Source organism: Trichomonas vaginalis, chromosome IV (assembly GCF_026262505.1).
Source record: "Trichomonas vaginalis G3 chromosome IV, whole genome shotgun sequence".
Taxonomy (NCBI): Eukaryota; Parabasalia; order Trichomonadida; family Trichomonadidae; genus Trichomonas; species Trichomonas vaginalis.
In genome coordinates this window covers 6,479,363-6,500,521 of record NC_067206.1, presented here as the reverse complement: position 1 = coordinate 6,500,521, position 21,159 = coordinate 6,479,363, and the positions used below count along the sequence as shown (strand labels likewise).

General features: G+C 34.3%; 16 protein-coding genes and 5 pseudogenes across 21 annotated transcripts, besides 5 other annotated features; 5 read left to right on the top strand and 16 right to left on the bottom strand.

Annotated features, from left to right (window-relative positions):
• Nucleotides 1-703: 703 nt before the first annotated feature.
• Nucleotides 704-4,204: a mobile genetic element.
• On the top strand, nt 1,972-2,391 carry TVAGG3_0041780 (protein of unknown function, DUF4108 family; the record flags this gene model as incomplete). Its single annotated transcript, XM_051220766.1, has 1 exon — nt 1,972-2,391. The coding sequence occupies one exon, from the start codon at nt 1,972-1,974 to the stop codon at nt 2,389-2,391; it is 420 nt and encodes a 139-aa protein (XP_051105752.1).
• On the bottom strand, nt 2,408-2,856 carry TVAGG3_0041770 (annotated as a pseudogene). Its single transcript has one exon. A coding segment is annotated over exon 1 (449 nt).
• TVAGG3_0041760 (protein of unknown function, DUF4106 family) lies at nt 3,319-3,768 on the top strand (the record flags this gene model as incomplete). The annotated part of the gene is made up of 1 exon (XM_051220765.1): nt 3,319-3,768. The coding sequence occupies one exon, from the start codon at nt 3,319-3,321 to the stop codon at nt 3,766-3,768; it is 450 nt and encodes a 149-aa protein (XP_051105751.1).
• TVAGG3_0041750 (uncharacterized protein) lies at nt 3,785-4,183 on the bottom strand (the record flags this gene model as incomplete). Its single annotated transcript, XM_051220764.1, has 1 exon — nt 3,785-4,183. The coding sequence occupies one exon, from the start codon at nt 4,181-4,183 to the stop codon at nt 3,785-3,787; it is 399 nt and encodes a 132-aa protein (XP_051105750.1).
• Nucleotides 4,205-12,228: a mobile genetic element.
• TVAGG3_0041730 (uncharacterized protein) lies at nt 4,426-4,746 on the bottom strand (the record flags this gene model as incomplete). The annotated part of the gene is made up of 1 exon (XM_051220763.1): nt 4,426-4,746. One exon carries the CDS (start codon nt 4,744-4,746, stop codon nt 4,426-4,428), a length of 321 nt encoding a protein of 106 aa, XP_051105749.1.
• Nucleotides 4,747-4,899: a terminal%2Cinverted (terminal inverted repeat of Maverick-1B transposon ID:TVAGG3_0041640).
• Nucleotides 4,900-5,142, bottom strand: TVAGG3_0041720 (uncharacterized protein; the record flags this gene model as incomplete). The annotated part of the gene is made up of 1 exon (XM_001330506.2): nt 4,900-5,142. The coding sequence occupies one exon, from the start codon at nt 5,140-5,142 to the stop codon at nt 4,900-4,902; it is 243 nt and encodes an 80-aa protein (XP_001330541.2).
• TVAGG3_0041710 (repellent protein 1 family) lies at nt 5,191-5,631 on the bottom strand (the record flags this gene model as incomplete). Its single annotated transcript, XM_001330505.2, has 1 exon — nt 5,191-5,631. One exon carries the CDS (start codon nt 5,629-5,631, stop codon nt 5,191-5,193), a length of 441 nt encoding a protein of 146 aa, XP_001330540.2.
• TVAGG3_0041700 lies at nt 5,672-6,274 on the bottom strand (annotated as a pseudogene). Its single transcript has one exon. A coding segment is annotated over exon 1 (603 nt).
• On the top strand, nt 7,739-7,999 carry TVAGG3_0041690 (uncharacterized protein; the record flags this gene model as incomplete). Its single annotated transcript, XM_051220762.1, has 1 exon — nt 7,739-7,999. The coding sequence occupies one exon, from the start codon at nt 7,739-7,741 to the stop codon at nt 7,997-7,999; it is 261 nt and encodes an 86-aa protein (XP_051105748.1).
• On the top strand, nt 8,317-8,880 carry TVAGG3_0041680 (uncharacterized protein; the record flags this gene model as incomplete). Its single annotated transcript, XM_051220761.1, has 1 exon — nt 8,317-8,880. One exon carries the CDS (start codon nt 8,317-8,319, stop codon nt 8,878-8,880), a length of 564 nt encoding a protein of 187 aa, XP_051105747.1.
• Nucleotides 9,050-9,325, bottom strand: TVAGG3_0041670 (organellar and viral DNA polymerase type B; the record flags this gene model as incomplete). Its single annotated transcript, XM_051220760.1, has 1 exon — nt 9,050-9,325. One exon carries the CDS (start codon nt 9,323-9,325, stop codon nt 9,050-9,052), a length of 276 nt encoding a protein of 91 aa, XP_051105746.1.
• Nucleotides 10,300-10,920, bottom strand: TVAGG3_0041660 (organellar and viral DNA polymerase type B; the record flags this gene model as incomplete). Its single annotated transcript, XM_051220759.1, has 1 exon — nt 10,300-10,920. A coding segment is annotated over one exon (621 nt), but the record flags the coding sequence as incomplete, so codon positions are not given.
• Nucleotides 11,246-12,222, bottom strand: TVAGG3_0041650 (organellar and viral DNA polymerase type B; the record flags this gene model as incomplete). The annotated part of the gene is made up of 1 exon (XM_001314482.2): nt 11,246-12,222. A coding segment is annotated over one exon (977 nt), but the record flags the coding sequence as incomplete, so codon positions are not given.
• A 133-nt stretch (nt 12,229-12,361) lies between the features above and the next one.
• Nucleotides 12,362-12,904: a terminal%2Cinverted (terminal inverted repeat of Maverick-1A transposon ID:TVAGG3_0041470).
• Nucleotides 12,362-21,159: part of a mobile genetic element that runs on past the window's edge.
• Nucleotides 12,932-13,168, bottom strand: TVAGG3_0041630 (uncharacterized protein; the record flags this gene model as incomplete). The annotated part of the gene is made up of 1 exon (XM_051220758.1): nt 12,932-13,168. The coding sequence occupies one exon, from the start codon at nt 13,166-13,168 to the stop codon at nt 12,932-12,934; it is 237 nt and encodes a 78-aa protein (XP_051105744.1).
• Nucleotides 13,217-13,575, bottom strand: TVAGG3_0041620 (annotated as a pseudogene). The gene has a single exon. A coding segment is annotated over exon 1 (359 nt).
• TVAGG3_0041610 lies at nt 15,294-15,726 on the bottom strand (annotated as a pseudogene). Its single transcript has one exon. A coding segment is annotated over exon 1 (433 nt).
• TVAGG3_0041600 (uncharacterized protein) lies at nt 16,055-16,558 on the top strand (the record flags this gene model as incomplete). The annotated part of the gene is made up of 1 exon (XM_051220757.1): nt 16,055-16,558. The coding sequence occupies one exon, from the start codon at nt 16,055-16,057 to the stop codon at nt 16,556-16,558; it is 504 nt and encodes a 167-aa protein (XP_051105743.1).
• TVAGG3_0041590 lies at nt 16,984-17,543 on the bottom strand (annotated as a pseudogene). The gene has a single exon. A coding segment is annotated over exon 1 (560 nt).
• TVAGG3_0041580 (organellar and viral DNA polymerase type B) lies at nt 18,113-18,719 on the bottom strand (the record flags this gene model as incomplete). The annotated part of the gene is made up of 1 exon (XM_051220756.1): nt 18,113-18,719. A coding segment is annotated over one exon (607 nt), but the record flags the coding sequence as incomplete, so codon positions are not given.
• Nucleotides 19,090-19,971, bottom strand: TVAGG3_0041570 (organellar and viral DNA polymerase type B; the record flags this gene model as incomplete). Its single annotated transcript, XM_051220755.1, has 1 exon — nt 19,090-19,971. A coding segment is annotated over one exon (882 nt), but the record flags the coding sequence as incomplete, so codon positions are not given.
• TVAGG3_0041560 (organellar and viral DNA polymerase type B) lies at nt 20,334-20,826 on the bottom strand (the record flags this gene model as incomplete). Its single annotated transcript, XM_051220754.1, has 1 exon — nt 20,334-20,826. A coding segment is annotated over one exon (493 nt), but the record flags the coding sequence as incomplete, so codon positions are not given.

The following is a 21,159-nucleotide window of genomic DNA, read 5'->3' as shown; positions in this document are numbered from 1 at the left end:
ACCAGAAGACTTTATTGTTGTGAATTGGTAAAAAAATACTCCTTTGAAGATACTTACTCAGATATACCACCAACAGGTTTTGTTGACTTATTTAATACTTTAAGTACGGGTGTAACATGTGCTGCAACTAGAGCAGGTTTCATTATGTTTGGATGTCCGACTGAGTTTACTATAAACGATATGAGCTATAATACAAAACTTATTTCTGGTTTTTACTACCAACAGTTTCCTATAACAGGAAAAAGGTGTCATACAAGGAATGTCTATTCCATTGACATTAAGCACACCAATCTTATATATTGTTCAAACTTAGGTTCAAAGTGTTATTCGAATGTCGACAGAAACTATTATGACCAAAAGATACTTATGCGTATAAACAATACTTTCTCTGCTGGTTTGCCTATTGTTCATTCGAATGCAGAATTTTTCAACCTTAGTGAACTCAAACACTTTGGCAAGTATAACGTTGACATTAGTTTGACGCAAACTTTGTTCCTGTAAAACTTTTATGTCCTATGTATTTGTCAATGACGGCAGAAAGTTCGAATTGGAAGATGCAACTGGTGAAAGTATTGTATTACAAGAACAACTTCAACAACAAATAGCTCAAGAACAACAAATGCAACAAATGCAACAAATGCAACAAATGGAACAACAAAGTCAAGAATAAAAAAATAATATTTTTTTTATTTTTATAAAAATGTACAGAATAGATGTTTCAGATTTTTATGACTTCCAAGCATTCAGAAATATGTGTCCATTTAGAGACTATAACAAAGCAGTCGAGAATTTGAAACGTTTAGTCATTTATGTTGACTTTGCCCCAGAATGTTATGTCATGAAAGAAGGGGATGTTGTCTTTAACAAACCAAGAGCAACAATAGTGTCTGAACAAGAATGTAGACAGAAACTTAAGAAAATAAAAGTTGTACAAGTTGGAATGAAGATGTTAGATGCTTGGGATATCTTATTGTCAAAGTTAGAAGATTTTTCAGTTCGAGGTATAAAGTTCTATACACCTTCTCCAAACTTCTATTCTATCTTCACTGGATATAAATACGAACAAGTAGAATGGAAACACAGTATTATAGAAGCTTGGTTAGACCATGTCAAAGAAATTATATGCAATGGAAACGAAAGAGTCTATGAGTATATCTTATGTTGGTTTGCAAATATCTTACAACATCCAAGTGCTAAAAATGAAACTGCTCTCATTATAATTGGAAAACAAGGAACTGGTAAGAATACTTTCTTTACAGATATTTTGTGCAAACTGTTAGAGGGCTATTCGAATCCGAATATGACAAACTTAGAAAACATCTGTGGCAAGTTTAACTCCTCAATAGAGAATATGAAACTTATAGTTTGCAATGAACTTCAAAGTATAGATACAACAAAAGTTTTGAACTCAGATGCTTTGAAGAGTCTTATAACAGACAAAGTTGGAGTTGTTGAAAGAAAGTATAAAGACCAAAGAGTTTGTGAAAATGTTGCAAACTTCATTATGGTTTCAAACAATGCTGTTCCGATGAAGTTAGAAAGTTCTGACAGAAGATATGTAGTTGTCAGAACGTCAGAAGCTCATATGCAAGATACAGAATATTTTGACGACTTAGCAGAAACTTTGACACCAGAGTTTTACAACCATTTGTTCTCATACTTTATGACATTAGATATTTCTAACTTCAATCCAAGACAAATTCCACATACCGAAGAGAGACAAACATTGTTAGAAGCAAACAAGAGTGTTTATGAACTGTTCGTAGATGAAACTGACTTTGTGTCATTAGATGAAAGGTCATTGTACGATTCGTATAAACAATATTGTCAAGAATATGGTTATATGGCAGCTTCTAAACGTACATTCTTGGCAAATGTCAAAAGTCTTTTAGATGTTCAGAATGGTGTATATACAAAGAAAATTTTTTCTGAGTAAATTTAAAAAAAATATTTTTTTATCCGATAGAAAAGATGACGAAATTCATCTCAGTAAACAAGTACATGTCAGGACTTAAAGAAGAACTAGACCCATTCACATATTTGAATGTTTACTTCTACCATTTTGAAAAGTCTTCATTCAGCAAAGTTTGGAACATCGAACCAGTTAAGTTTGCTATTGTGACTAAAAACGGTGCGAAATTTGAAGACTTAGACATAGAAGGTTTGTTAACAGTCAAAGAAAGTTTTGACAGAAGGTTCTCAAACCTTAAAGAAGGCAAAGCATACAAACTTGTTATACCTTATGAACCAAAGAAGACAGACGACTATGAATATTATGAGTCTAAAGTTGTAGAAGTTCAAGGTAAATTGGGTAAAAAGATTTTAGAGTCTAAGCCAGTGTTTACTCCTAAAGAGGAAGAGAACATTGACATTGACCCAGAAATGTTCTAAAAATAAAATTTTATTTTTACATGTCAAATTTCTTTTTCTCTGGAACTGGTTCAGGTTCTTTCTTCTCTTCTACTTTTTTCTCTTTCTTTTTTTCTTCTTCTTCTCTGGTGGAGATATGTCAAATTTCTCAGAACCATATCTATGTAAAAGTTCTTTGTCCTTTAATAGCTCTTCTATTCTGTTTTCTATTTCATCTTCAAGAACAGCGCATGTGTCTTCTTTGCATTCTAAGAACTTTTGTTGGACTTCATCTTTCCAATCGGCGTCATCTCTGTCAACAAGTCTGTCATTGACAAATTTTAAGACTGCTCTTTGTAATGTTTTATGGTTCTTGTCATATTCCCAGAAACAGAACTTTAGAACAAATTCACCTTTCTTGTTTACACTATGTAAGATTTTATGGTCGACAGATGTTTTGCTGTCAAAAAGTTTGTCTCGAATATAGATAGCGAAATCGCTAGACATTTTCTAAAAGATAAAAATTTTAATTTTTCTAAAAATATGTTAGAAAAAAAGTTTGCTGACATTGACAAGAAATTTGAGAATGTTTTAAATAAGAACAAGAGGAAGTTAGAAAATGCTCAGATAAAGCCTATACATGACAAGTTCTTATTTGCTCAGAATGGTATAACAGGTCTAATTGCACCACCTGGGTCGGGTAAGACTTTCACTTATCTTAAAATGGCTGCACAACAACAAGAACTAGATGAGAAGAACCCATTCTATGAGTTAGTTGTTATTTGTTCGACTTCTGGTCAATTTGACCAAACCGTCAATTCGTTCAAAGATATTATAAAGAAGTCTAAGTTAGTATGTATAAAGGATACTGAGTTGTTAGATTGGATAAAGAAGTACCAAAGAAGAGTTTTGAAGTATAATGCTATAAATGAGTATATAAATTCTAAGTTTAAAGAACCTAATGAGGAAATGCAGAGAATATTAGACAAACACCACTTCAGAAACAAACAGAAAGAGATAGAATACATTTCGAAGAAATTGCAATCTTACGATTGGAAGACTTACCCTCATAGATGTCTTCTTATCTTAGATGATTTCGCCTCTCATCCTTTGTTAAAGAATAGAGAACAAGATATGTGTCGAATTCTTAAGAAGCTCAGACACTTTAACATCTCAGTTGTCATTTGTGTACAGACAGCAAAGAGTTTAAGTAAGGATGTTAAAAGAATACTTACTGACATAATACTTTTCCCCGGATTGTCCGAAGACGATTTCATGGAACTTATGAAAGAGTCCATGGCAGGTAAGTTTGACAGACATGAACTATGGGAGAAGTACAAAGTCATACAAGACCCTCATACTTCTTTCAGAATTCATATCTACGCAAACAAAGTTCAAATTGTAAAAAGTCAAGCTTGAAAAATAAAGAGTTCATCTACCCTACTTGTTTGAAGTTGTCAAAATACTCTGTTATCTTTTCTTTCAGTAATGTTAAGTCTTCTTTGAAGGTAAAAATTGTACAACCTTTAATATCATAGTGTGTTTGAGGTAACGTATCTTGAACTATTTGTTTCACATCTTCATTTGGGGTCATTGAAATCGGTAAGTTTTCGCGATAGAACCAATTTCTGTCAGATTTGTAAATCTTAGCAAGGTCGTAAAAGCTTTTGTTGTTTCTTCTGACTAAATGCAACATAACCATGTCACTGTCTTCTTCTTTCTCCAACTCTTCAGTATATATCATATACTTATAACTCTTTTCCTTTCCTTTTGGTACCGAACGTGGTATTCTTTTCTGAATGCTTTTGTCTTTTGCTTCAAGCTTGTTTTCCATCTCTCCACGTTCTGCTTTATAAGTTAGTATACATATCATGGGTACGACGGCACTGCGTTCCACCGTACCCCTGTTATGTGAATTTGACACTTTACGAAACCGTTAACGTATATTTTACAACACAAACGACAACACTAACTTAACCTTAAATATTTACAAAACCATCTGACACATAAACGACTCCACTAACGACTTCACTAATGTTTTCACAAACGACTTCACTAATGTAAAAATAAACGTTCTCACTTACAAAAGTATTGCAACTCCTCCCATTGCTGTGCTTCATATAACAGCTCATCATCTTCTGACTCACTTTCTTCTTCATATAGGTCAAAATCACTGTCATAGTTTATACCTGTAAGTTTTGACAAAGCTAATGAAACACGCTTACCGTTTGTATCTATTGCTTGTATAAACTTTCCATTATGCTTGTAGTCATAAACGCTCAAACTAACTTTACCCTTTCTCCCTCGTATCTGATAGAATGTATTTTCACGAGGAACGAAGAACAAATTCTTGAACTCATGACCGTTGTAGTTTGTTATCTCAATAGTTTTCGTCATTTATATAAAAATAAACTTAAAAATAATTTTAAAAAATAAACTTAAAAATAAATGATATCACCACCCTCACACGTATGAAAACATAGCACAAAAATAGATTTAGGTGAAGTGGTGAGATCTCACCTGTTTTTTCACCCTGTTGAATTCATTGCTTTATTCCTCACTGTCGTCTGCTTTCTCCAACTCTTCTAGCTTCTTCTTAAGTTCAGCAATGTTGTCCTCATGAAGTTTAATCTTTCTCAAAATTCCTTCTTTATCTAATGGTTGCTTTATCTTTCTAAACTGAACTCTACCATCCTTCATAGTATGAACGTAAAAACCTTCTGGAACCGCTCCTGATTTAATGTATTCTACCAAGAACTTTTGTTTCATTGCTTCAGTGACTTTAGTCGTCATTTTACTCTAAATAAAATGTTCAAATAAAATAAAACTAACGTTATTTTTTCAGTAAGGAAACGCAGGAGTTTTACGATTTATTTGAGGAGTAGGTTCTGGTTTAAATGTTGGAGTCGGTTTAGGAGTTGACTTTTGAACAGGAGTTTGTACTTCCATAGGTTCAGGAGTCATTGAAGGTTTTGCTTGTGAAGGTGTTGGAGTTTGTTTAACTTCAGCTACTTCAGTATTATTTACAACATTTGCTTTATTTCTTTTCAACATCATAACTGCTCCTGCTGTAGCTAGCAAACCTAGTGGGAAACCATATCTTATATAAGGACTTGACCAAATGCTATTTTTGACAGGAGCTGGTGGAACACCTAACCTTGGTGAGACTGCTCTTTGCCATTGTGCAGCTCGTAAGAAATATTCAATAGGTGCTCCATAATTGTTTGGTAAAGTTTGTTTCATAGATGGTGAAGGTTCACGAGAGCTTGATGAAGAACTCATTTATAAGCTTTAAAATAAACGTTCATCCTTTATTCCTCACCGTCGTCCGTAGCTAAGTTATAGTCATCTAATCTTATTATGGGATTCCATTAGCACGCACCTGAATGGCAAAGCAACAATCCCTCATAAATCCAATAAGTGGCTTTGGTACATTTTCAGTTGCTAGTTCAATAGGTCCTTTAACAGACAATTTGTATGTTATTGGAGCAGTAGATGTTTGACCTTGCTGGAAGCAAAAGTCCACTTCTGTTGGAAAACCACATAAGAAATGTGTGTTGTCATAGCTATCCCATTTATGTTCCACACTACCATGATCCACCAATGACCTCATAACATCTTCATTAAATCCTATCATATCATTGTTTGTATTGCAGGCGTTCGCAACCATTTCATAAAATACAGGTCCATATGATTTTTCGGGTTCTGCAGGCATATTTCCATAAGCTCCCATGGAAAGCTGAAGATATTTAAACTTAGGGTTCTCAAAATTAACATAATAGTTGTCTTTCTTTCTAAATAGTGCCCAAATACTTTTAACATTAATAGGCGTATAAGCTGCTGTAAATGTTGCACTTGAACTATCTGTATTCTTTGAGAATGAACCGTCCATAGGAATCCAATCCATAACTTTAACAGGAAACATAAAGCCTCGTTTGTATAATGTTCTACAAGTTCTGTATAAATGTTAGGGTCTAAAGAGAATGACTTTGGATGAATGAAACATTCATTAAAATCCATCTTTATTCGAAATAGTTGCTGGGTTACAGTTGTAATAGTAACTGTTCCACTAGCTTCTATTGCCTTCGTTATCATAGTGAATGGTTCATTCCATGGAACAAATTTATTTGTCGGTGGATTTGAATCTGAAGCAAATGCAACTTTAAGAGTTGGATTGAAAGCAACGATATCATTTACAGATATAGATGTGCATTGTAAGGCGTCGCTACTGAACTTTACTTTAAGCTGAATGTTTCCTGCAAAAGCTGGAATAAATCGAATAGCTTCTAATGGAAGGAATCTTCTAACAGGAATTCTTAAACGAAGCTTAAAATCAAATGATTTTCCTGCTGTAATTGGACCACTAACAATTTGTCCTGTTCTGCATGTTCCCGAATGACTCCATACATCTTCATGTCGAGTCTTTGAGAAACATCTACTTTCTTTATTTGTTCGGTAGTTTGTGAGTTTGAAGTTATATATGCTTCTTCTCTTGCGTTGTCTTGAGAATATACGATACGACCATTTGCAAGGATTTGATATCCAGCAACTGCATAGAAAGCGTCATCGAAACCAATCCAAAATCCTGGTGGGTTTGTTTTATTGGAACCTGAACCAATTTCTTTATCTGCAATAAATTGACCTTCCATTTTATACGTAATGAATGTATTGTAAAGGTCCAACATATTTTCACCAGGAGGTGAGAGATTGAATGTTACCCATGTGTTATCTTTAGCAGTTCCAGGTTGTGATGGAATCTTTGCGTCAGAATATTTTCTATTAGTGTCACCAATTTGAACTGCATTGTCTATGATATCGAAATATGAGCGAATCTGATGAATATGCTCTGCTGGAGTAAATTCGTTTAACTGTTCGTTCTGCATGTATTTACTTCGGATAAAAATATCTATTTACTTCATTATTCTCACTCTTCTTCTTGGCATTCGTGGTGGAAGTTGTTTCTTGACATTTTCAATGAACTGTACATTCTCTTTTGTCTCAACTTCTTTCACTGGTGGGTCAGGGTTCTTTGACTCGTTTGCTTTTCAATGAAATTCACGAACTTTGCAATAAGCTCTTGGTTCGTTATTGAAAGAACATCTGGCTTCTTTTCTTCTGGTTCTATTGACTTTTCAGTTTGAATAGAAGGTTTTATATGGGCTTCGTGGGCTTCACCCTTGCCATACACCTTAATGTTGTCGCTTTCTGTATTCGCTAATGGAACCTTTCTTTTTCTTACGTATATTTTACCATCTTTACTCTGACTTACGTAATAGAAAGGATGTTGTATTCCTCTTGCGTCATTTAATATAATAGACGCTCGCTCTGATTTTGACAAGCTCATTTTACATCGGTTAAAGTTTTAATTTAGTTTTTTATCTACAGTCAAATGACTCAGACAAGTCCTACGGACAAGACCCAAGGGGTCATAGATGTTGAAGCATTGAAGAAAGAAATTCGTGAGCAAATTTTATCCGAACTGAAGGAACAAAAACAAGAACAAAAGCCAGAGAGACCAAAGAGAAAACTTAGTGAAAAACAACTTGCTGCATTAGCTGCTGGAAGACAAAAGAACCCACGTTTGCTGGCGAAGAAAGCTAGAGAAGAAGCTGAAGCAAAAGCTAAAGAAGCTGAAGCAAAGAAAGAGTAAATGGTTTATTTTTATCCGAATTAAATGTATAGACAAATACCTTTATCTGTTGCGTTCAGTAGTGAAAACCCTGACGTCAAAATAAAGGGGAACAGAGTAACGTTTAAGTTTCCAACAGACTGGATTGTGAACATAAATGAAGAGAAGTACATTGCATAACATCTATGTATATAACACGTGCTTTCAGAAAGGTTGACTTTATACTTCAAGTCGAGATAGAAAATGACGAACAGTCTTTAAGCGCCCAAAACATTCACATATACAAATACTTTAAAGACGATACAACATTGCAACAATGTATGATTTCATTTAATGAGATGTTCGAGAAAAAGTTCAACATTGAAGTACAAACTTTACAGCCTTTACGTGAGTTTCTTGCACAACTGAAAGAAGAAGGTAGTCAGCCACAACTTATAGACTTTCATTATGAATTTAATGAAAATGAAGATGGAACACATGACTGTCAGTTTGTTATATATTCACCATTCAATGAAGTAGCTAAAGAGAAAGAAAATCCATTACGTATAAGATTTCAAATCTCTGAACCAAGTGATGATTTCAAGAATGTTTTCAATTATGATGCAATGCTTCCGAGGAAAAATGAATTTTCAAAGATTGTAACACCTGACATTTGGGATAGAAAGCAAGCTATATTATATTCAAACTTAAGTAAGGGAGTTGAAAATGAGTTCATTGGTCATACAAGAAATTCACCATTACCAAATCCTAAATACTATAAATTAACTGGCTTCAATCGTGAGTTTTGGATAGACATGTACTCAACTCACGACCATAAATGTCCAGTGTTCTTGCCTCCAGACCATAAGGACTGTCTCTACATTGAAGCACAACTCTTAAACTCTACCATCGCAGTATTGTAAAATCTACGCTAGCTTTATTTTTATCACGAATGACCTCATTGCTGACAAAAATAAATGACCTCATTCATGATCTCATTGCTGACCTCATTCATGACCTCATTCATGACCTCATTGCTGACCTCATTCATGACCTCATTCATGACCTCATTGCTGACAAAAATAAATGACCTCAGAACTTCAACTTACGAATAAAGCTTGTTTTAGTCGTTATTGAGAAGTTAAACTTTTCAGCAAAGCAAGGACTAGAAGACTTACATAAGTCAAATCCAATCTCTTGACCGTCATAAAGTGCTTTGTAAAGTTTCATTAAACTGAACTCAGAGTCTTTGTCAAATTTTCCTTGCGGAACCATTAAACCTTTATCTTCATCATAGAAACACTGAACAGAGTCAGGAAACATTTCATTAGCGGTTAAAGCAATAACATCTTGCTTCACGCCTTTCATTCTGCAGTGAATGCAACTCATTTAAATCGTTAGTGAGTAAGTCTATGTAGGTCTTCTTTCCACAAAATATTGACTTGTATGCTAAACTTTGTTTTCCAGGTGTTATTTCTGCGAAGTCACTATGAAACTGACCAAGGTTTTTACCAATGAGAACTCTTCCATAACGTTTCTCAAACTCTTCAGCTAAACGAGGGATATCTTCATTGTAGAGATGCATACTGTCGGTATCGCTATAAAAGATGTCCATTCCTAAGTCTTCAGCAGTACAGAATACTTCACACATTATTCTCTTCGACATAGATAGAATATTAACACCAAGTGGACAGAAGTTAAAGTGTCTGCAAATGCTTTTCGTTAGCTTGAAAATAGTTTTATCTGAACCATCCAAACCTTCGAACTTCACTATATGGTTGTAGTTTCTGATGGCATATCTTATAGCATCTTTGTCATTTTACTATGGTTATTTTTGACTCAATAGGAGATAGAATAGTTTTGCCATAAATACTGTTCAGAATGAGCTTTATATTTTCTTGCAAAGGATTTCCTTCTTTCTTATACTTTAACCTTAACTCAAACAACTTCTTTACTTCATCTCTTATTCTCATATCTCTGTTTCCATCGTAGTAGTATCCTTGCAACACTTCACATTTGACACCTTGATATTTTATGAGGTCTTGTAATGTTATATGGTCAACATACATTAAACAGCAAGTGTTTGAACTTCTGGGAACGTTAAGTTCTGGATTTAGTTCAGGGTCACAAACTATTAAAGGAAAGTGTCTATGTATGCTAATCTCTTTTATCTTAATGAGAACAAAGAAGCCGGACATAAACTTTTCACCAATGGGTTCCTTTTGGTCGTCATCGAATAAATGTCTCATGAGATACTCTGTGCTTAGCATCTCATCCTTCATAACCTTTGGAATTCCTTCTAAAGTATAAAGTCTTGCTATAGCTGATGGATATAATGAAACAGCGTCGAAGTCAGCAATGAGTTTCTTTTCGCTCTTTTGTTTCATGTTATCTGACAGCATACATCTTCCACCTTGAATGCATCTCGAAATAAATTCTCTTGGTTTATTTGAGAGGTCATATAAATTTCCATTCGGGAAGTACACTCTGTTCTCAAATAATTTGTTAGCAATTGAACAAATACTAACGTAGTCATAAACGTTTAAATCAAACTCTTTCAATAAGTCATTGCGGAACTTAACAAAACCTTCTCTTAAAATTCTTACATCTTGTTTGCAATAAAATGTGCTATACTTTTCTAAATCGAAATGGTTTTCATCTATTCTGCAACCTTTGATGGAATCTATGTTTTTCATAAATGTATCTGCATCCTGGATAAACTTACATGCTTCAGAAATGACACCAGTTCTGTTGTCATTTGCTAACAAAACACTGCTGTAGTAGTTGTATGGAAATACTTCTTTCGGTCCTGTTTGTAAGTTAAACATAGCAGGAAATAGTTTAAGCTTCTTATTTATAACACTGTAAGAGTCTTTTATAATAATTGCCCGTCCTTTATATAAACCAGTTATTTGCATTGTTCGTGAACCTTTAATGATGGGAGTTCCTTTCACTTCTGTCATGTGTCTTAAGATGAAGTTTATATCATAGCTGAGGTTATGGAAATATATTAAACTCTTGTCAGGAAGTCGCTCCAAAAATTCTGTTGCACAGTTTTGACCCCATATGCTTTCACTCACTGAACCATCTTCACTGTCGTAACATATGTTAAAAGCTTTATGAAAGCCGTCTGTGCTACATTCAAAGTCAGCAAAGAAAACATGCTCAGGAATGAACTTACATTTAGCTTTATTTACTTCTTTTGACTCTGCTTTCTTCTTCAGTTGTACACAATACTTTGGAGCATATGTCAAATCTTTAAATGGTGCAAGGTTCTGTTTATATAAGTCAGTCGTATATGTGAAAAGTTCTCCATAAGAAATAGGTTCGAAATATTTGCACTCCCACAATGTTTTCATAACATCCCATAACGGTGTAGTTCTATCCATGCGAACTACATATTTATCTTCTCTCTTTGTATAAATCTTCATCTGTTTCTCAATGTTCATTCCACCACACTCCTTCAAGATTTCTATATAGTTGCGAATGAAATATGTTGTCATTGGAAGTCTTTCATTTAGCATGTAGTGGTCTTCAACAAGAAGTAAGTCAATAGTTCGAACAGTTTCACATTCTTTTGGTATATATCTCTTTATTTCATTATGTCTTGAGTCATTGAAATAACCAATGGTAACATTAAATGCTATACCAGTTGCGTCAGAAATTTCTTGTACTTTACTTTGAGGAAAGTCTCTAACACGAATGACTTCTCTCATGTGGTCAATAGTTTCTTCATTTACTCCAGCCTGAATGCAAGCATAAACGAAACAATTGTCTTCTGTCATAAGTGTTGCAGTTCTTTTGTTCAGTTCATTGAAGATTTGGTAGCGTTCAAGATTTATAGGTAATGTGCAAAGATACTTCCAGAACTGACCGCTTCTTTTCTTATAAAACTTCTTTTCACCATTATCTTTCCAAAAGCTTTCTATAAGTGCTGGGTTTCCTGTTTGCTTAAGAGCTTCCAAAATGGCTTTCTGGTCATTTGTCAGTGTGCTTTCATCTCTATATGGTCTCTTTTTTGGTTTGCCTTTCTTTACATCTGACATCGTTAAGCCTTCATATTCTGTTAAATCATACATCTTTATTTCAGTAAGATTCTTTATGTTTGTCAAGAAGAAGTCATAGTGCATTTCAACAATACCTGCAGCATTTGCTTCTATCTCTGATATAAAGTTCTCCTTCAAGAGCTGATGTAGTAATGTTCCAATATTATTGAGGTTTAACGTAGAACATTCATACTTTCCACCAAGTTTATAACATACCATCCATCTTTAGTTAGTATGGTTATCTTGGGTACGGAGGCACTGCGCGCTTCCTTACCCATTATATGTGAATTTGACACTTTACAAAACTGTTAACGTATATTTTGCAACACAAACGACAACACTAACTTAACCTTAAATATTTACAAAACCGTTAACGTATATTTTACAACACAAACGCAAACGACAACACTAACTTAACCTTAAATATTTACAAAACCACCAACCACTTCACCTCACTAACGTTTTCGCTAACGACTTCACTAATGAAAAAATAAACGTTCTCACTAACGTTCCCACTAATGTTCTCATTTACAAAAGTATTGCAGCGCTTCCCATTGCTGTGCTTCACACAATAGTTCATATTCTTCAGTATCGCTGCTGTCACTCCAATCGTCAGAGTCAAAATCACTGTCAAAATGAATGTTAGTAAGTTTTGACAAAGCTAATGAAACACGTTTACCGTTTGTATCTATTGCTTTTATATATCTCCCATTATGTTTGTTGTCATAAACGCTCAAACTAACTTTACCCTTTCTCCCTCGTATCTGATAGAATGTATTTTCACGAGGAACGAAGAACAAATTCTTGAACTCATGACCGTTGTAGTTTGTTATCTCAATAGTTTTCGTCATTTACATCCAAATAAAAATTTTCAGTAAAAATAAAACTAATGTTAAAAATTTCTCATAACATAAACGTTCTCATTACTTTATAACTCTCTTCCTTTCTCCAACTCTTCTAACTTCTTCTTAAGTTCAGCAATGTTGTCCTCATGAAGTTTAATCTTCCTTAATATACCTTCTCTATCTAATGGTTGCTTTATCTTTCTAAACTGAACTCTACCATCCTTCATAGTATGAACGTAAAAACCTTCTGGAACCGCTCCTGATTTAATGTATTCTACCAAAAACTTTTGTTTCATTGCTTCAGTGACTTTAGTCGTCATTTCAATCAAATAAAAATTTTAATATTAAATAAAAATAACGTTATTTTTTCAGTAAGGAAACGCAGGAGTTTTACGATTTATTATTTGAGGAGTAGGTTCTGGTTTAAATGTTGGAGTCGGTTTAGGAGTTGACTTTTGAACAGGAGTTTGTACTTTCATAGGTTCAGGAGTCATTGAAGGTGTGTTTGTGATGGTGTCGGAGTTTGTTTAACTTCAGCTACTTCAGTATTATTTACAACATTTGCTTTATTTCTTTTCAACATCATAACTGCTCCTGCTGTAGCTAGCAAACCTAGTGGGAGACCATATCTTATATAAGGACTTGACCAAATGCTATTTTTGACAGGAGCTGGTGGAACACCTAACCTTGGTGAGACTGCTCTTTGCCATTGTGCAGCTCGTAAGAAATATTCAATAGGTGCTCCATATATCGTTTGTAAAGTTTGTTTCACAGATGGTGAAGGTTCACGAGAGCTTGATGAAGAACTCATTTATAAGCTTTAAAAATAAACGTTCATCCTTTATTCCTCACTGTCGTCCGTAGCTAAGTTATAGTCATCTAATCTTATTATTGGGATTCCATTAGCACGCACCTGAATGGCAAAGCAACAATCCTCATAAATCCAATAAGTGGCTTTGGTACGTTTCAGTTGCTAGTTCAATAGGTCCTTTAACAGACAATTTGTATGTTATTGGAGCAGTAGATGTTTGACCTTGCTGGAAGCAAAAGTCCACTTCTGTTGGAAAACCACATAAGAAATGTGTGTGTCATAGCTATCCCATTTATGTTCCACACTACCATCATCCACCAATGACCTCATAACATCTTCATTAAATCTATCATATCATTGTTTGTATTGGCAAGCGTTCGCAACCATTTCATAAAATACAGGTCCATATGATTTTTCGGGTTCTGCAGGCATATTTCCATAAGCTCCATGGAAAGCTGAAGATATTTAAACTTAGGGTTCTCAAAATTAACATAATAGTTGTCTTTCTTTCTAAATAGTGCCCAAATACTTTTAACATTAATAGGCGTATAAGCTGCTGTAAATGTTGCACTTGAACTATCTGTATTCTTGAGAATGAACCGTCCATAGGAATCCAATCCATACTTTAAACAGGAAAACATAAAGCCTCGTTTGTATAATGTTCTACAAGTTCTGTATAATGTTAGGGTCTAAAGAGAATGACTTTGGATGAATGAAACATTCATTAAAATCCATCTTTGTTCGAAATAGTTGCTGGTTTACAGTTGTAATTAGTAAACTGTTCCACTAGCTTCTACTGCCTTCGTTATCATAAGTGAATGGTTCATTCCATGGAACAAATTTATTTGTCGGTGGATTTGAATCTGAAGCAAATGCAACTTTAAGAGTTGGATTGAAAAGCAATGATATCATTTACAGATATAGATGTGCATTGTAAGGCGTCGCTACTGAACTTTACTTTAAGCTGAATGTTTCCTGCAAAAGCTGGAATAAATCGAATAGCTTCTAATGGAAAATCTTCTAACAGGAATTCTTAAACGAAGCTTAAAATCAAAATGATTTCCTGCTGTAATTGACCACTAACAATTTGTCCTGTTCTGCATGTTCCCGAATGACTCCATACATCTTCATGTCGAGTCTTTGAGAAAACATCTACTTTCTTTATTTGTCGGTTAGTTTGTGAGTTTGAAGTTATATATGCTTCCTTCTCTTGTTGTCTTGTCTTGAGAATATACGATACGACCATTTGCAAGGATTTGATATCCAGCAACTGCATAGAAAGCGTCATCGAAACCAATCCAAAATCCTGGTGGGTTTGTTTTATTGGAACCTTGAACCAATTTCTTTTATCTACAATAAATTGACCTTCCATTTTATACGTAATGAATGTATTGTAAAAGGTCCAACATATTTTTCACCAGAGGTGAGAGATTGAATGTTACCCATGTGTTATCTTTAGCAGTTCCAGGTTGTGATGGAATCTTTGCGTCAGAATATTTTCTATTAGTGTCACCAATTTGAACTGCATTGTCTATGATATCGAAATATGAGCGAATCTGATGAATATGCTCTGCTGGAGTAAATTCGTTTAGCTGTTCGTTCTGCATGTATTTACTTCAGATAAAAATATCTATTTACTTCATTATTCTCACTCTTCTTCTTGGCATTCGTGGTGGAAGTTGTTTCTTGACATTTTCAATGAACTGTACATTCTCTTTTGTCTCAACTTCTTTCACTGGCGGGTCAGGGTTCTTTGACTCGGTTTGCTTTTCAATGAAATTCACGAACTTTGCAATAAGCTCTTGGTTCGTTATTGAAAGAACATCTGGCTTCTTTTCTTCTTGTTCTATTGACTTTTCAGTTTGAACAGAAGGTTTTATATGGGCTTCGTGGGCTTCGCCCTTGCCATGCACCTTAATGTTGTCGCTCTCTGTATTCGCTAATGGAACCTTTCTTTTTCTTACATATTTTACCATCTTTACTCTGACTTACATAATAGAAAGGATGTTGTATTCCTCTGGCGTCATTTAATATAATAGACTCTCGTTCTGATTTTGACAAGCTCATTTTACATCGGTTAAAGTTTTAATTTAGTTTTTTATCTACAGTCAAATGACTCAGACAAGCCCTACGGACAAGACCCAAGGGGTCATAGATGTTGAAGCATTGAAGAAAGAAATTCGTGAGCAAATTTTATCCGAACTGAAGGAACAAAAACAAGAACAAAAGCCAGAGAGACCAAAGAGAAAACTTAGTGAAAAACAACTTGCTGCATTAGCTGCTGGAAGACAAAGAACCCACGTTTGCTGGCGAAAAAGCTAGAGAAGAAGCTGAAGCAAAAGCTAAAGAAGCTGAAGCAAAGAAAGAGTAAATGGTTTATTTTTATCCGAACTAAATGTATAGACAAATACCTTTATCTGTTGCGTTCAGTAGTGAAAACCCTGACGTCAAAATAAAGGGGAACAGAGTAACGTTTAAGTTTCCAACAGACTGGATTGTGAACATAAATGAAGAGAAGTACATTGGCATAACATCTATGTATATAACACGTGCTTTCAGAAAGGTTGACTTTATACTTCAAGTCGAGATAGAAAATGACGAACAGTCTTTAAGCGCCCAAAACATTCACATATACAAATACTTTAAAGACGATACAACATTGTTGCAATGTATGATTTCATTTAATGAGATGTTCGAGAAAAAGTTCAACATTGAAGTACAAACTTTACAGCCTTTACGTGAGTTTCTTGCACAACTGAAAGAAGAAGGTAGTCAGCCACAACTTATAGACTTTCATTATGAATTTAATGAAAATGAAGATGGAACTCATGACTGTCAATTCATTGTATTCTCACCATTCAATGAAGTCGCTAAAGAGAAAAAAATCCATTACGTATAAGGTTTCAAATCTCTGAACCAAGTGATGATTTTAAGAATGTTTTCAATTATGATGCAATGCTTCCGAGGAAAAATGAATTTTCAAAGATTGTAACACCTGGCATTTGGGATAGAAAGCAAGCTATATTATATTCAAACTTAAGTAAGGGAGTTGAAAATGAGTTCATTGGTCATACAAGAACTTCACCACTTCCTAACCCTAAATACTATAAATTAACTGGCTTCAATCGTGAGTTTTGGATAGACATGTTCTCCACTCATGACCATAAATGTCCAGTGTTCTTGCCTCCAGACCATAAGGACTGTCTCTACATTGAAGCACAACTCTTAAACTCTACCATCGCAGTATTGTAAAATCTACGCTAGCTTTATTTTTATCACGAATGACCTCATTCATGACCTCATTGCTGACAAAAATAAATGACCTCAGAACTTCAACTTACGAATAAAGCTTGTTTTAGTCGTTATTGAAAAGTTGAACTTTTCAGCAAAGCAAGGTTGACATGACTTACATAAGTCGAATGCAATCTCTTGACCATCATAAAGTGCTTTGTAAAGTTTCATTAAACTGAACTCAGAGTCTTTGTCATATGTTCCAACAGGTATGTGAATGTTCTTATCTTCATTGTAATAGCATTGTATAGCTTCAGGAAACATTTCATTAGCGGTTAAAGCAATAACATCTTGCTTCACGCCTTTCATTCTGCAGTGAAATGCAACTTCATTTAAATCGTTAGTGAGTAAGTCTATGTAGGTCTTCTTTCCACAGAAAATACTTTTATAAGCTAAACTTTGTTTTCCAGGTGTTATTTCTGCAAAGTCGCTATGAAATTGACCAAGGTTCTTTCCTATAAGTTCGCGACCATATCTCTTCTTAAACTCTGCTGCAAGCTTTGGGATGTCTTCATTATATAAGTGCATACTGTCGGTATCCTGGTAAAATATTTGAAGTCCCATGTCTCTGCAGTACAGAATACTTCATTCATAATACGTTTTGACATAGACAGAATATTAACACCAAGTGGACAGAAGTTAAAGTGTCTGCAAATGCTTTTCGTTAGCTTGAAAATAGTTTTATCTGAACCATCCAAACCTTCGAACTTCACTATATGGTTGTAATTTCTTATAGCATATCTTATAGCATCTTTGTCATTTACTATGGTTATTTTTGACTCAATAGGAGATAGAATAGTTTTGCCATAAATGCTGTTCAGAATGAGTTTTATAATTTCTTGTAAGGGGTTTCCTTCTTTCTTATACTTTAACCTTAACTCAAACAACTTCTTTACTTCATCTCTTATTCTCATATCTCTGTTTCCATCGTAATAGTATCCTTGCAACACTTCACATTTGACACCTTGATATTTTATGAGGTCTTGTAATGTTATATGGTCAACATACATGAGACAGCAAGTGTTTGAACTTCTTGGAACGTTAAGTTCTGGATTTAGTTCAGGGTCGCAAACTATTAAATGAAAGTGTCTGGGTATACCAATCTCTGTTATCTTAATGAGAACAAAGAAGCCAGACATAAACTTTTCACCAATGGGTTCCTTTTGGTCATCATCGAATAAATGTCTCATGAGATACTCTGTGCTTAGCATCTCATCCTTCAATACTTTTGGAATTCCTTCTAAAGTATAAAGTCTTGCTATAGCTGAAGGATATAATGAAACAGTGTCGAAGTCAGCAATGAGTTTCTTTTTGCTCTTTTGTTTCATGTTATCTGACAACATACATCTTCCACCTTGAATGCATCTCGAAATAAATTCTCTTGGTTTATTTGAGAGGTCATAAAGATTTCCATTCGGGAAGTATACTCTGTTCTCAAACAATTTGTTAGCAATAGAACAAATACTAACGTAGTCATAAACGTTTAAATCAAACTCTTTCAATAAGTCATTGCGGAACTTTACAAAACCTTCTCTTAAAATTCTTACATCTTGTTTGCAGTAAAACGTGCTATATTTTTCTAAGTCGAAGTGGTTTTCATCTATTCTGCAACCTTTGATGGAATCTATGTTCTTCATAAATGTATCTGCATCATGGATAAACTTACATGCTTCAGAAATGACACCAGTTCTGTTGTCATTTGCTAACAAAACACTGCTGTAGTAGTTATATGGAAATACTTCTTTCGGTCCTGTTTGTAAGTTAAACATAGCAGGAAATAGTTTAAGCTTCTTATTTATAACACTGTAAGAGTCTTTTATAATAATTGCCCGTCCTTTATATAAACCAGTTATTTGCATTGTTCGTGAACCTTTAATGATGGGAGTTCCTTTCACTTCTGTCATGTGTCTTAAGATGAAGTTTATGTCATAACTGAGGTTGTGAAAATATATTAAACTCTTGTCAGGAAGTCTTTCCAAAAATTCTGTTGCACAGTTTTGACCCCAAATGCTTTCACTCAACTGAACCATCTTCACTGTCATAACAGATGTTAAAAGCTTTATGAAAGCCATCCGTACTACACTCAAAGTCAGCAAAGAAAACGTGCTCAGGTATGAATTTACATTTAGCTTTATTTACTTCTTTTGACTCTGCTTTCTTCTTCAGTTGTACACAATACTTTGGAGCATATGTCAAATCTTTAAATGGTGCAAGGTTCTGTTTATATAAGTCAGTAGTATATGTGAAAAGTTCTCCATAAGAAATAGGTTCGAAATATTTGCACTCCCACAATGTTTTCATAACATCCCATAACGGTGTTGTTCTATCATAACGAACTACATATTTATCTTCTCTCTTTGTATAAATCTTCATCTGTTTCTCAATGTTCATTCCACCACAAGCTTTGAGAATTTCTTTATAGTTTCGAATGAAGTATGTTGTCATTGGTAATCTTTCATTTAGCATGTAGTGGTCTTCAACAAGAAGTAAGTCAATAGTTCTAACAGTTTCGCATTCTTTTGGTATATATCTCTTTATTTCATTATGTCTTGAGTCATTGAAATAACCAATGGTAACATTAAATGCTATACCTGTTGCGTCAGAAATTTCTTGTACTTTACTTTGAGGAAAGTCTCTAACACGAATGACTTCTCTCATGTGGTCAATAGTTTCTTCATTTACTCCAGCCTGAATGCAAGCATAAACGAAACAATTGTCCTCTGTCATAAGTGTTGCAGTTCTTTTGTTCAGTTCATTGAAGATTTGGTAGCGTTCAAGATTTATAGGTAATGTGCAAAGATACTTCCAGAACTGACCGCTTCTCTTCTTATAAAACTTCTTTTCACCATTATCTTTCCAAAAGCTTTCTATAAGTGCTGGGTTTCCTGTTTGCTTAAGAGCTTCCAAAATGGCTTTCTGGTCATTTGTCAGTGTGCTTTCATCTCTATATGGTCTCTTTTTTGGTTTGCCTTTCTTTACATCTGACATCGTTAAGCCTTCATATTCTGTTAAATCATACATCTTTATTTCGGTAAGAATGTTTGTCAAGAAGAAGTCATAGTGCATTTCAACAATACCTGCGGCATTTGCTTCTATCTCTGATATAAAGTTCTCCTTCAAGAGCTGATGTAGTAATGTTCCAATATTATTGAGGTTTAACGTAGAACATTCATACTTTCCACCAAGTTTATAACATACCATCCATCTCTGTTGGGAGTTTATTTTAATTTTCTCTAAGAGTCTCATGAAAACCTTACCAAAATGTTTGTGTAAGTAGTCTCTGTTTGGTTCATCTAAAGCTTCGATGTTAAAGTCAATGAGTCTATTGCCTGACTTCACATTCCTCTTCCTATTTTCTTCATCTTTCTTTAACCATCTCTCACCTTCTTTTGGTTTGTCGTCAATGGAACGAATGACATTATTAGCTTTGCGAACTTGTTCTATAGCACTTTTAAACATCTCTCTTCTCTGTTGTTTCAGTGTGTCATCTCTCTTTCGTGTTTCACCAACGTTTGCATTTGTTATGTCAAACATTTCTCTTCTTACTTCATGTGGTACAGCTCTTCTTGTTTCACCAACGTTTGCATTTGTTATGTCAAACATTTCTCTTCTTACTTCATGAGGTACTGAACGTCTATGATATAAGTCAATAGCAATGTCATTTAAAGGAAATGCTCTTGCATGGACTTCGTCCTCGCCGCGTTGCGGCTTTATGAACTCATGAATTCTATCATAACTTATTGCACCATTATAGTCATTGAGGATGTCAGCGAGTGCTTTTTTGTTTGTTGCGTAATGCTTTGCAACATCTATATTAGCTTCTGTAAGAAGTTGTTTTATTTCCGAGTGTTCTAACTTAGACAACTTCCGATACATCTTTAGTAGGAAATAAAAAATATTTTTTGAAAAAATAAACTTAGAAAAATTATTTCTTTCTATATTTGCCATTCCGAACTTCGAAAAGATGTTTTATACCAGCATAGAATTTTTCTCTAGAGCTTGGTCTTATATTGTTTTCATGACAATATTTTCTATATTCTTCATATAAAGCCTTTTTTTCATACATTTCATAAGGACAATCTAACCAGAATAGTGCATATCCAGTTTCGTTATCTAGGTCTCTATATGTTTCTTCTGTTTGTAGAATTTCGCTTTCTTCTATTTGTAGAATTTCGCTTTCTCTATTTAGTTCTATGACTATATATTGTG